At 45.8% G+C, this 13621-nt stretch overlaps 2 protein-coding genes across 3 annotated transcripts; one reads left to right on the top strand and one right to left on the bottom strand.

Moving 5' to 3' along the window:
• Positions 1-4045: 4045 nt before the first annotated feature.
• On the top strand, positions 4046-9471 carry LOC119267782 (isocitrate dehydrogenase [NADP]-like). 2 transcript variants are annotated; one of them, XM_037549221.1, is made up of 16 exons: positions 4046-4290; positions 5284-5327; positions 5503-5612; positions 5928-5965; positions 6078-6155; positions 6301-6354; positions 6436-6537; positions 7222-7307; positions 7403-7506; positions 7621-7689; positions 7770-7885; positions 7986-8020; positions 8220-8362; positions 8696-8818; positions 8929-9033; positions 9129-9471. In XM_037549221.1, the coding sequence occupies exons 1-15, from the start codon at positions 4242-4244 to the stop codon at positions 9020-9022; spliced, it is 1245 nt and encodes a 414-aa protein (XP_037405118.1). In that variant the 5' UTR covers positions 4046-4241; the 3' UTR covers positions 9023-9033; positions 9129-9471. The 2 variants fall into 2 exon arrangements, with proteins under 2 accessions (XP_037405118.1, XP_037405117.1); XM_037549220.1 differs by having other exon boundaries at positions 4047-4290; positions 8929-9024.
• LOC119267784 (pathogen-related protein-like) lies at positions 9399-10694 on the bottom strand. The gene is made up of 4 exons (XM_037549222.1): positions 10438-10694; positions 10185-10317; positions 9774-10072; positions 9399-9652 (listed from the first exon to the last, which is right to left on the bottom strand). Exons 1-4 carry the CDS (start codon positions 10573-10575, stop codon positions 9518-9520), a joined length of 705 nt encoding a protein of 234 aa, XP_037405119.1. The 5' UTR covers positions 10576-10694; the 3' UTR covers positions 9399-9517.
• Between the last annotated feature and the right edge of the window lie 2927 nt (positions 10695-13621).

The following is a 13621-nucleotide window of genomic DNA, read 5'->3' as shown; positions in this document are numbered from 1 at the left end:
AACCTCCCATTTGAAGTTAGATGTTTCTCTACAGGAAGTTCCATGCTGAGAAAGAACTTGTATCCATGCTACCGACTTCAAAAGCTCCACCCTTTACCCCTAAAAGGATTTCATCAGAGTGGCCTGCCTCCCCACTAGCCGGCGGCCAATGCTCAGCAAAGAGTTGGATACTCAGCCACTAAAGTTCTTGGAGCGTGAATGCATTGTCTCTTGCAACCCAAAAATCTCATTTCGTTCTTGTCATAAGTATTCGCTGATATGACACCTTCGACCATGTTGGCTAACTCGATGAGTCGATTGAGCATAGGAGACGAACAACTTGGAGCGGCGGAGCACAATAGCAATACATAATTAGTGGCGGAGGCAATCGCGAGAGCGAGACTTGAAGGAGGTTGCACGAGAAAAACGAACGAACGACCTTGATTTTTGTCAGGCACAATTCACTAGTTAAGGGCATCGACATCTTCAATTAGCGAACGACCAAGATGAAGGATCAGGAGAAGATCCAATGGCCCGCGGAGCTCGCCATTGATTGAACCATTATTTACTGACACTGTATTTTTTTCCGATGAAAGGCACTGTAGTGTTTCACTGGTTTTACTATTTACCTTGTAGCGTTTCACTGGTTTTACTATTTGCCTTCTCCCTTTGCCGTTGGGCTACTTAAGCCATCCCTCCATCTGTAACCGTATGTCATAATCTCCGCTTATGGCTAGTTGAAATTTCTGCTTTATTCTGGACTATGTGGAAGTGCAAAAATGGCATAATCTTTGATAATAAGAAATTTACTGATACTATGACTTTGATCAAACTAATGTGTAGATGGATTTTGGATTGATCAATATTGCAGATAAAGGAGCACCAAAAAGGGGTGTTGGAGCTGGGCACAAGACTGCTAGAACGGGTAGCAAATAAGGTCTACAGAGTTTCGCAAGGGTGGATGTTCAATGTGGCACGCTTGGAAGGATGAAAAAGTCTCCGCCTGAAGCTTTTGCTAATTTTTCGTTTGCTGCTTCTTTTTCTGGTAATGTCTTTTGGAGTTTGTAGGTGTTTCTGGGTGCCTTGTGGCTGATGCCCTTGGATGATCGTAATAAGGTAGATTTGGCTGTGTGGATATGCGCGCGATGCAGCTCTGCCCCTTGGTGAAGGGATGCTGAGTTGGGAGGTTAGGAATCCTATTTAGGTGTCGTTTCGTTTGAACTTTGTTATCGAACTGCTATGATTTTCTTAATAAAAAGGGAAATGTTTCCCCGCGGTGCGTCGGCCGAGCATTTCGGCTGGTCACGTGTGAGTCGGGGCGCGTGGGAATCAGATCGTGCTGGATCCTTTTTACGCAGGGGGTGCCATGACCACAGGCCAGGTGGGCTGGCTGGCCCACGCCCGCGTCCCGCTAGCCTTATCCTCTCACACGAGTGTCTCTGCTTTCTCCGTCTCTCGATCCCATCTCTTCTTTTTTGCTTCATGGCGACGGCGAGCCGCGGCGACCTTGGTGATGTGCGACAGAGGCGAGGCGATGTGCGATGGGGGAGCCACCTACACATCTGGTTGTAGCCGCAGCTCTGGCGAGCTCCGCCATGGCCGTTGACGCCGTGTGCTGGAACAAACGCCCACCCATGCTGGAACCAGTAAGACCTCGGGTGCTGGAACCGGCATCATTTTTTGCTACAACCTATGAGTTTTTTTGCTGGAACTGGCATCCCGTACAGACTCTTCTCGTCCACTCATTCATCCCTACCTTTAGCGAGCGGCCAAAGCAAGCCGCCAAAGAAATCACCTCCGCTTCCTCCCGAAGAACCCTGCAACTCCGGTGACCCTCGACTGGACGGTGGCGCAGGCATTGCAGAACCTGCTGCACACGCTTATGCTACAACCGCTAACCAAAAAGCTTCAAACGAGGTGAAAAAAGCTTCAACCAAATATATGAAAAGCTACAAGCAGTCATTGCCATGGCCGAATGCTACAACCGCTGACATAAAATGCTACAACCTTTGATGAAAAAAGCTTCAACCGAACGAGAGAGGTATATTTCACCCAGGCGTTGCTCAAGACGAAAAAAGTTTCAATCGTTTACAGAAAAGCTTCCACCGTAGAGGGGAAAAGCTTCAACCATTGAGATAAAAGCTACAACCGTATCAATTTTTTGCTACTGCCGTCTGTGCCTTTTGCTACATCCATTCATGCGGCCATGGTGCTATTTTACGACTGAGGTGTGACCGGCGACGACGAGGACGACATTTTTGTTGCAACATCCTAGTTTTTTGCTACCATTGGCGATGTGTTTTGCTACATCCGATTAACATTTTTGCTACAATGGCGGCGTCGATGGATTTTTTTTGCTGCAACCGTTGTCTTCATTTGCTACGACTGACATGGGAAAATGCTACCACGGGGCATCTCTGTTTTTTGCTGAAACCAATCATCGGTGAGGCGGAGCTGCATCCATGGCACTCCGACGAGCAGCACAAAAAGGTTTCAACCAGCAAGCAGAATTTCTGGAATCAGCATCTATAGAACCTGGAACCTGCGATTTGTTTTGCTACATCAAGGGAGTGGTACAGGGCGAAGTGGAGTCGCTTGTTTTTTTGCTACATCGGGGATTCTAAAAAGCTACAAACGTCGGGCTGTTTTGCTACAACGGCGACATGTGGAATTGGGTTACTCAGGGAAGAAGACGACTGCGGTGCCTGCAGCGTGCACCCTGCGACGAGCTCGACGACAAGGATGGACGGGGTGGGGGTGGCGCATCAGATGCTACAACCATGGGGCGGAGAGCTTCAACCGCTGCCAACGGAGGCTCCATGTCAGCCATGGCCAAGAGCTTGGTGGGTACCCGACCATGACGAAGCTCGTCGGCGACCGACGGCGGGGGTCGGCGACGAGGGACAACCGGCGGTGAGAGGAGATGAGGAGGCGAGGCGAGGCGAGGGGGCAGCGTGTGCGGGGGCGGCGCCCTCCTTCGGTCCTTCCTCTCCCTTTCTTCCGTGCGGGAGGTTGAAGATGGGGTGCGGGGGAGGAGGAGGAGAGATCTGACAGCTGCGCGCGTGCAAATCGGACGGATCTGGGCTGACCGGCCGAAAAATTGGGCCGGCGCGCCGGCGCAGAGCGCTGCCCTAATAAAAATGGGAAGGAGAGAGCCCTTCTTTCATAAAAAAGAAGTAACCGTATGCCAATTTTCCCGAGAATTCTCAATCAACACTTACAGCTAATACAAGCATATTCCCTTTGCGTATACTCTTGTGCTCCCAAACTCTAGTTTCTTCACCCAAATTCGATCTCGATCTCCCTACGGGGCGTGCCATTTCTCCGGTCGCTAGGGGCGTGTTTGGTTGCCTGGGTGGTTTTAGGATGCATTGCATGAGGGAACCTGGGTGACCACGACCTGGTTGAGCCGATGCAAAGTTGAGCCAAGATTGGTGTTTGGTGAACTTGTACGTCATGGCTGTATGAGGTGCAGTTCTTCTGAATATTGCTGAAATTGATGCGGAAGGCAGAGCATATGCAGCAGCGTGGAGCGATGGGATCCGAGGCTCGGTGATTCCAGACGGTTGGATCAGGCGAGCACGAGGAGGCAGGATCCGGCGGCAGCAGCAATGCTTGGTGGAGGCGAACGAAGCTGACGGCACTTGACAAGGGCGGCGGCGACGACGCTTTGTAGAGGACGGCGGCGGCGCTTAGTAGAGGAGAACGGAGGTGGTGGTGCTTGACGAAGAAGGATTCAGCGGCGCTTGGTCGATTGGATCTTGGCGGCGGCGCGTGACGAAGAGGCAGAAGGGAGAGGAAGGAGACGGAGGAACGAGCCTGCACGAGATACGCAGGAATCCTGCGTTCCCCTCAGCCTGGCTGAGAGGCCTCCTTTTGCATCCGCCGGGCCAGGCTGAAGGGCCCATACAGCTTATCAAACGACCCAGATTTTGCATAATGGATGCGGGCCAGATGCAACACAAGGAACCAAACACGCCCTAGATTAATTAGAGGGCCGATCACTCAAACGTGACGTGGCCCCAGATGCCCTGTCCCAGTCACCGCACACTGGACCAAGTCCACGGCCTGCGGCCGGACTCCGCCGTGTCGCTTAGTTCGTCATACAACTGCAAACTGCCTCGTTCTCTCCGCGCTCCGGTCTCCCCAGTCCACGCCGCGCAGGCTGGAAGAGCTCGAATTTCCTCACTCCCGCGTCGCCTCGCCTCGCCTCTGCTCGCTCCGGAGAAGGCTAGCTGCCCCGCGAGCCGAGCGCGGCGCCCATGGCGTTCGACAAGATCCAGGTCGCCAACCCCATCGTCGAGATGGACGGTGAGAACCCCGATCCCCCACTCTCCTATCGGAACCCTGCTTGATTTGTCTCGTGCTTTTCTGCAATCCAAGAGGGCATGTTAAGATTATGTACCGCGTGTGTTTGACTGATTGTGTGGCTGAGTTAGTCCGCCCATGGTGGTGGATGAATTAGTCTGCTTTACTTGGATTTGGATCATGTGCAGTTGAGCTGGAACGTAGTCCATGGGCTACAGTATCACGGGATCAAATTTCGGCCTTATACCTTGGTGTTCTAGGCAGCCTTGGCCCACTTCACTTGTGCAGGGAAATGTGATTATTTGGGTGAAGTTGTTCGGTGATATCGTTCCATGATGCTCTGGTGATTAATGTTCGTCTAATTACTTACTACTCCCTCCGTCCAATAATATAAGAGTGTTTTTTTACACTATACTAGTGTAAAAAACGCTCTTATATCCACCCGCGAAAGAAAAGAAAAAACGCTCTTATATTATGGAACGGAGGGAGTAGTTTACTAGGTGCTTCACTGTGTATACAGCGGCTGGTCTTAATTTTTTTGAATCTAAGGTGTATTGAAGAAGTTCTCTGATTAGAAAATGCACTGACCTTAGCAGGACTTCTCTATTGGGTGACATGAAAGTAGTATGGTTAACCACGTGGAAGATACACTGATGGAAGATGAAAAACGTTCCAAATCGTCTTCCAATGCACTCAGTATGCACTATTTCCAGATACCAAGTTCAGAACTTATCTGCAAAATTTATCTAAAAAAAACTTATTTATTACATGTTTGCTTGATTGCGCCTTGTTGTATTCCAGATGTCAGCCCAATATGTCCTCACTCAGAAGTTAGTAGTGGCTGAAAAAGTGCCATGAATAGACTGATTATCCTTTTGTGTAGCATTTACCAGGAAATATATTTTTAGCCCATAAGTGTCACCCTTTTTTTATAGTTGGGAGACGATGCTTTTGCTGACTGAAATAACTCATAAACTATATGTTCATTTTGCGTAGGTGACGAGATGACACGAATTATATGGAAATGGATCAAAGATAAGGTTAGTTCTTGTCATTTCTGTTTGTTCTTGATATCGATGGAATACTTACCTAAGCATTGTGCTCAGCATCTCTTACGTCTTTACTCCATTTTATTACTTTTTGTGATTTTCGTGTTGCTTATTGCCCCCATCTTCATTAAGAGACATTTTTTAAATATGTTTGTTGATCATGCAGCTTATATTTCCTTTCCTGGACTTGGATATAAAATACTTTGACTTAGGTCTACCTAACCGTGATGCTACTGGGGATAAAGTAACGATAGAAAGTGCAGAAGCTACCCTAAAGTAAGCCTCAGTTTTTCAGATTCCTGATTTTGGACCACTCTCTGTTTTCTTGTTTTTGTTTCACTATTTAGTTGTTCCTTTCTTTAATGGATCTGATATTGTCTACTGCAAATCAATATTATCAGTGCTTCTGAACCTCCTCGTCCTAGTATCGCCTAGCAATTATTGATTGAATGAAGGAATTTGCATGTGTGCTGGACTGCTGGTGCTTCCATTTATGCTGATATATAACATATGCTGATATTATTATTTGTGGTTCCTATATTTGTAGCCTTTTACATTATAGTGGTTCAGTGATTCTATTTTTTTTTTCAGGTATAACGTGGCCATCAAATGCGCAACTGTCACCCCAGGTGATGTTCGGCAGAATTTGGGCTCATTAACTTATGAACCTTAACGCTCTATAGCAACATTGGATGCCCATGTTAATTTTGATTTGGCGCCACACTACTTGTGACCTTACAGATGAAGGACGCGTAAAAGAGTTTAATTTAAAAGCTATGTGGAGGAGTCCAAATGGGACAATAAGGAACATCTTAAATGGTAAACCACTCACTCGTGATTCATTTACTTCACATATGTGCATTGAGATTCTTGAATCTTGTGTTCGTTCTACTCTGAACTTCCATCAATGCACCTTTTGTGGTTCTTTATTACTTACATTGGTGGAACTCATTTTTTTCCACAGGAACTGTTTTCCGAGAACCAATCATCTGCAAGAATGTTCCTCGGCTTGTGCCTGGTATGGTGGCTGTACTGCAGTGCTGCACACACCAATACTTGGAGCTTGTTGATGTTTATGCTACATATCTTACTCTGACAGGATGGACAAAACCCATATGCATTGGCAGACATGCTTTTGGTGATCAATACCGAGCAACAGATACAATCATCAGAGGGCCAGGGAAACTCAAGTTGATATTTGGTATGTAGCCCTACAAAGTTAGTTATCCAGCTAATGTTCTGATAGGTCTTACAAGTCAGAATTTGTAGAAGTTAGGACCGGATAGCTTGCGGCTTGGTCTCACTATTGTGTTTGTTCTACTGATAATAACTCTACATCCTGTTTTTACGGACATCTTTGCGATTGAAAATGTTGTTGGTTCTCAAAATAGAGACATGATTGTTGGAATAGACATGATGTGTCACCATATTGGCACATTAAGCTTGGCTATCACTATAATCTGGGGTACTACTTCAGGACCTATTAAATGGTTTATATAATAAGGGGTACTACTTCGGGACATATGAATTGGCTTATACTCCCTCCGTCCTAAAATAAGTGTCGCTAATTTAGTACAACTTTGTACTTCCTCCGTAAACTAATATAAGAACGTTTAGATTACTATTTTAGTAATCTAAACGCTCTTATATTAGTTTACTGAGGGAGTACTAAATTTGTACTAAACCAGCAACACTTATTTTGGGACGGAGGGAGTACATGTGTACAATGAATATAACCGGTTTCTCCGAGTAAAACAACTGCATATATGTGAATGTACCTTACTAATATAGTAAAGTACTAATCATATTTTCCCAGTCTCTAAATATAAGTTATCCATTGTGTCAGTGTCATGTTTACTCTCTTATCTTTTTAAAACTACCACAGATGGCATAGAGGAACAAATAGAGTTGGATGTGTTCAACTTTAGTGGTGCTGGTGGAGTAGCATTGTCTATGTATAACACTGATGAGGTTTGTTCCCTGTGTCATGCTAGCTTTGATGCTGTGTGTGTTCAAATGGTTTTTTTTTAATCATAACATGATTTATCTTATTGCATTCCAAACAGTCAATTCGGGCATTTGCTGAAGCTTCGATGAATGTGGCTTACCAGAAAAGATGGCCGCTTTATCTTAGTACCAAGAACACAATCCTGAAAAAATATGATGGAAGGTCAATATACAATTATCATAAGCTATCTACTTACTTTGGAGACAGGCTTGCATCCATGTATGCATTTCATTGAAATATAACATTCCTTACTTGCCTGGTTGTCTTGTATATCAGGTTTAAAGACATATTCCAAGAAAACTATGAAACAAATTGGAGAGGCAGGTTTGAGGATGCAGGAATATGGTAGTCTATTTGCTCTGTCTTGTGCAGACAAGTATTAAATGTTTCTTCCTTCTCTTCCAGACTAATTGTTGCTGTGGCAGGTATGAACATAGACTGATCGATGATATGGTGGCCTATGCCCTAAAGAGTGAAGGTGGCTATGTTTGGGCTTGCAAGAATTATGACGGAGATGTGCAGAGCGATCTAGTTGCTCAAGGTATGTGCTCTACATATGGATGTTGTCTGCTGCAACCTTTTATCTTGAGAAGGATGGTAGTTCATTTGTTAAGAGCTGGAATGTTCTACTCCTGTTTCAGGTTTTGGATCGTTAGGTCTCATGACATCGGTTCTGGTACGTGCCCGGACGGATATTTCATGCTACTCTGTGTATTTCAAAGTTCAATTCGTGTCTCATAACCATTTGTTAGGATAATGTTTTAGTGTTTTACTATTGGAAATGCACTTACATTGTGCTCTACTGCTGGAATAACTGGCACCCAGTATGTGCTTCTCTCTGCTCAGCTTAACAAGTATAGTTCGTGTTACTTTAGGTGTGCCCTGACGGTAGAACAGTTGAAGCTGAAGCTGCACACGGTACAGTCACACGACATTACAGAGTCCACCAAAAAGGAGGCGAAACTAGCACAAACAGCATTGCGTCAATCTTTGCGTGGTCTACTGGATTAGCACATAGGTACCAAGGGTGAATTAAACCATAGAACTTAGATGATAATGTTTTCACTCATTATGTTGAACCTAAATTTATTTTCTTAGACCAGTTGAACCTAAGTTTTTATACACAATTTATCTTAATATTCCTATTCAATTGCCATACACAATCTTTAGTTTTCTTAATATGTGGAGTTGAGAAAATTGTCTTCTAAACTTTGGTGGGAGTTTTCACTTTAGGAAGGTTATTCCAGTTTTTTTTCTTGCTAATTTTGTAAATATTTAGTATGCTGCAGTAACTTTATTTGATGTATTTGTAGCTGAAGCATTACGTCTTAATATTGAATACTTAATACAGGGCAAAGCTCGATGACAACAAAAGACTGTTGGATTTCACACAAAAACTTGAAGCTGCTTGTGTGGGAACAGTGGAATCTGGGAAGATGACAAAGGATCTAGCTCTTCTCATACACGGACCAACGTAATTCTGCCATTTCTTTCCATTTTGTAGCTACAGTACACAGGGCTTAGTTCTAATCGGTTATTTTGAAGTATTATTTTTATTTAATTGCTTCTCTTGGCGTCTTACAGTGTTAGCCGTGATAAGTATCTGAACACCATGGAGTTCATTGATGCGGTTGCTGAGGAGTTGAGGACAAGATTGTCTGCAAAATCAAAGTTATAAAGGTACTACAAGTAAGATAATTTCCCTGTCTATCTGCTTAGCTGCCTTGCAATGCTTCTGAAGCTCATGTTTTCTCATCTAAGCATTTCTGCCATTGTCGACACAGGAGGGACTTGTTAGGATCCTATAATACAAGGTTTGCGTTTGTGCTACGAATAGGGCAACGTGTCTTCCCTACAGTGCTCAAATAGAGCCTCTGGTGACAGTCTGAATGCACCTCCGAACAATGAAGGAAGATGCTGTCTAGCTCGAAAATAAGTAGGCTCTTTTTTATCGGATTCTTGGTGATGATCGAGTCATTTCATGCAGCTCTTCAGATAGCGATGTCCAAATCCAAGTTGGGCTTCTTACACCTACACACCCGAAGTGGTGTTTGTACCAGACATAATAAGCCACTTTATTCAAACATTGTAATGCCACCACATGAAATCAAAAGCCAATTTGAAATCTGAAGCTGGTCATCCAACGATATGAGCGACATGTTTCTTTGGTGCTTCAGTTTCCTCTCATCACAGGACAACCTGAAGCCGATGCAGCAGCAGCAGTAGCAGGCGCGCTCAAGAAGCTTGCGAGGAAGTTGCCGCGCTCGTAGAAGTACTCCGCCTTCTCCACCTTCATCTCCTCATCAACCTGTCATCACATTGTTGCAGCCACCCATGTCAGTGTCTACTCTGTTAGACCGTTACTGTGATTCTGTGAAGTCCCAACTTTGAACAAAACTTGACTGTACTATCAAAGCTGCCAAGCTTACATGGAAGACGCAGACCCCAAAGAACTCGACGCGCTGGCCGTGAGGAGGGTGCCCCTTGAACGGCCCCTCCATGTAACCCCAGTGCCGGAACTTGAAGGCGACCCTCGGCGGGCCGCTGTACACGTCCAGCACCTCGATGGCGAAGCCCCTGGGGAACGCCGTGAGGAACGTCGACATGCCGGAGTCGACCGTCTCCTTGTCCGGGTCGTAGATGCGGTGCTCCGGCGGCAGCTTGGTCGCCAGGAACGCGTTGTAGCCGCCGATGGCAGTCCACTCCTTCCGCGTTAGAGGCTTCATCCCTGCAAATAAGCAAGCGTTGGTGCCGTTGCAAGGCAGACGATCTTATGTGATTATGTCGCAAGATCGGTGGATGGATGGGCAGAAGGGTGCCACTGTGCGGCGGCGTCTCACCGTTGGTGCTCGCGGTGAATCCCTGGGAGTGGACGCTCTTCTGGTCGTCGGGGCGCACCTTGTGGATCATCTCCATCTCCCAGGTCTTGAGCAGGCGCTGCACCTTCTCCTCAAGAGACCCATCCGGCCATTCCTGTTGCAGTGTTAATCACGTGAACAAAGCTTAAAAATACTAGTAGTAATAATCAGTAGAAATTGATGTGATTCAGGGTACATCATGGACCTACTCGTGGATAGGTTTAGCGGTGCGTACCTTGGTCCTCTCTTCCTCGAAGAGCTTGTTCACGATGTCGTAGTTGGGAGGGGCTCCATGCCTCCACACGGTGTTCTTCTCGCCCTCGCCGTGCATGAACGACCGGTACTTGTCACCTCCTGTTTCAGTAGACGCCATGGCTAATTACCTTCGTCCCAGTTCAGGGGACAACTTGGTATTTGGAAGCTGAGAGTCAAGTCAAGGACCGATCTCCTACATGTAGGGGGTAAAAAAAATCAGACGTAGAGAACTGCATCATTGCGAACGTCACTGCATTGGAAAAACATGACTAGTACTATATGATATCCACCAACCCAATCACTTACCAGTCCCTGTCGCGCTGAGCTGCGTCCACTCGTTTTCCTTATCCCTTTTGTCACGTTGGCAAATGTTCAAACTACTCACCAAATTGTATTGGCGAAGTTTAAAGGAAGGACTTCGAAGATGGATTTTAGTAAATAAAAATACAAGACCAAGTTAAAAAGGTTATATTGGAGGGTGTGGCTAGCATCATATAGCATCAATTCAACACAAATTCAACAATTTGACAAAGCAAAATAAATCATAATTCAACACATGCTAAAATAAACTTCTACAATGCATGCATAAATAGGCGATACATGAATAATTCAATCGAGTCCTTTATTGCGCTTGTTGATCTCCTTCTTCTTCATGTGGAGCCACTTCTTGCTTTCCTCAAAGAGGCTAGCGTCTTGCAACATGATCCTAAAATCTTCGTGTCCTCGCAAGCATTACCCCCCCCCCCCTTTTCTCTCTGTCTCTCTCTTTCTCTCCCTCACACACACACACAAAATTATGTGCACTGTCGCCGCCTTTTTAAGCTCCCATTTTGTATTTTTCTCTTGCTTCTTCATGTTTATCTTCTCCCTCTCAATGCTCAATTTCTCTTTCACCCTCTATGCTCGAACTCCATCCACTCCCTTTGAACACCCCAAAAGAGCTTGTACCTCTCCTCCTTCTTCTCCTCCTTGGCGGCTTCATGTGGCGGGCATTTTTGCTTGCCACACGGTCACACACGACCCTTTGCTTCTCCCACTTGTTGCCCATCACCTGCCAGTTCCTCTTTGGCACAGTTGCTTGTTAGTCCGCCCCTCCACTTTGCTCCTCTTCCAACTTCTTGGTGTTGTTTTGAGCTATTCAAAGAGAGTTTGCCACTTTGGTTTCTCACTAAATTTCGACCAACAATGGGAAAAGGTAATGGCTTGCCTTTGGTTTAGTTGTACAAAGTGGCCTCAAACCTCTACTAGGAAAATAAGAATAACTCAAAACTGAAGGAAATATGCCCTAGAGGCAATAATAAAATTATTATTTATTTCCTTATATCATGATAAATGTTTATTATTCATGCTAGAATTGTACTAACCGAAACATGATACATGTGTGAATACATAGACAAACAGAGTGTCACTAGTATGCCTCTACTTGACTAGCTCGTTGATCAAAGATGGTTAGGTTTCTTAGCCATAGACAAAGAATCGTCATTTGATTAACGGGATCACATCATTAGGAGAATGATGTGATTGACTTGACCCATTCCGTTAGCTTAGCAATCGATCGTTTAGTATGTTGCTATTGCTTTCTTCATGACTTATACATGTTCCTATGACTATGAGATTATGCAACTCCCGTTTACCGGAGGAACACTTTGTGTGCTACCAAACGTCACAACGTAACTGGATGATTATAAAGGTGCTCTACAGGTGTCTCCGAAGGTACTTGTTGGGTTGGCGTATTTCGAGATTAGAATTTGTCACTCTGATTGTCGGAGAGGTATCTCTGAGCCCACACGGTAATGCACATCACTTAAGCCTTGCAAGCATTGCAACTAATGAGTTAGTTGCGGGATGATGTATTACGGAACGAGTAAAGAGACTTGCCGGTAACGAGATTGAACTAGGTATTGAGATACCGACGATCGAATCTCGGGAAAGTAACATACCGATGACAAAGGGAACAACGTATGTTGTTATGCGGTTTGACCGATAAAGATCTTCGTAGAATATGTAGGAGCCAATATGAGCATCCAGGTTCCGCTATTGGTTATTGACCGGAGACGTGTCTCGGTCATGTCTACATAGTTCTCGAACCCGTAGGGTCCGCACGCTTAAAGTTCAATTACAGTTATATTATGAGTTTATGTGTTTTGATGTATCGAAGATAGTTCGGAGTCCCGGATGAGATCGGGGACATGATGAGGAGTCTCGAAATGGTCGAGACGTAAAGATCGATATATTGGACGACTATATTCGGACATCGAAAAGGTTCTGAGTGATTCGGGTATTTATCGGAGTACCGGGGAGTTACGGGAATTCGCCGGGGAGTGTATGGGCCTTATTGGGCTTTAGGGGAAATAGAGAGGCAGGCCGCGCGCACCCCAAGGCCTAGTCCGAATTGGACTAGGGGGAAGCGCTGCGCCCCCTCATTCGTTCTCTTCTCTTTTCCCTTTCCTTCTCTCCTACTCCTACTACTTGGAAGGGCTCCTAGTTCTACTAGGAAAGGGGGAATCCTACTCCCGGTGGGAGTAGGACTCCCCTAGGGCGCGCCATAGAGAGGGCCGGCCCCTCCCCTCCTCCACTCCTTTATATACGTGGCCAGGGGCACCCCATAGACACAACAATTGATCCCTTGGATCTCTTAGCTGTGTGCGGTGCCCCCCTCCACCATAATCCACCTCGGTCATATCGTAGCGGTGCTTAGGCGAAGCCCTGCGTCGATAGAACATCATCATCATCACCACGCCGTCGTGCTGACGGAACTCTCCCTTAAAGCTCGGCTGGATCGGAGTTCGAGGGACGTCATCGAGTTGAACGTGTGCAGAACTCGGAGGTGCCGTGCGTTCGGTGCTTGATCGGTCGGATCGTGAAGACGTACGACTACATCAACCGCATTGTGCTAACGCTTTCGCTTTCGGTGTACGAGGGTACGTGGACACACTCTCCCCTCTTGTTGCTATGCATCACCATTATCCTGTGTGTGCGTAGGAATTTTTTTGAAATTACTACGTTCCTCAACAGAGGCATTCGAGCTAGGTTTTATGCGTAGATGTCATATGCACGAGTAGAACACAAGTGAGTTGTGGGCGATATAAGTCATACTGCTTACCAGCATGTCATACTTTGGTTCAGCGGTATTGTTGGATAAAGCGGCCTGGACCGACATTACG

The sequence above is a fragment of the Triticum dicoccoides genome, chromosome 3A, assembly GCF_002162155.2.
Source record: "Triticum dicoccoides isolate Atlit2015 ecotype Zavitan chromosome 3A, WEW_v2.0, whole genome shotgun sequence".
In the NCBI taxonomy this organism is placed as follows: Eukaryota; Viridiplantae; Streptophyta; class Magnoliopsida; order Poales; family Poaceae; genus Triticum; species Triticum dicoccoides.
The sequence above is the reverse complement of the archived record's forward strand: the minus strand, read 5'-3'. Positions and strand labels throughout refer to the sequence as shown.

Coding starts and splice junctions, on each gene's coding strand:
- LOC119267782 (XM_037549221.1), top strand. CDS start 4,242: ATGGCGTTCGACAAGATCCAGGTCGCCAACCCCATCGTCGAGATGGAC. Junction 5,328..5,502: donor GGAAATGGATCAAAGATAAG/GTTAGTTCTTGT, acceptor TTGATCATGCAG/CTTATATTTCCTTTCCTGGA. Junction 7,886..7,985: donor GAGCGATCTAGTTGCTCAAG/GTATGTGCTCTA, acceptor CTCCTGTTTCAG/GTTTTGGATCGTTAGGTCTC.
- LOC119267784 (XM_037549222.1), bottom strand. CDS start 10,575: ATGGCGTCTACTGAAACAGGAGGTGACAAGTACCGGTCGTTCATGCAC. Junction 10,318..10,437: donor TCGAGGAAGAGAGGACCAAG/GTACGCACCGCT, acceptor ACACTGCAACAG/GAATGGCCGGATGGGTCTCT. Junction 9,653..9,773: donor TTGGGGTCTGCGTCTTCCAT/GTAAGCTTGGCA, acceptor ATGTGATGACAG/GTTGATGAGGAGATGAAGGT.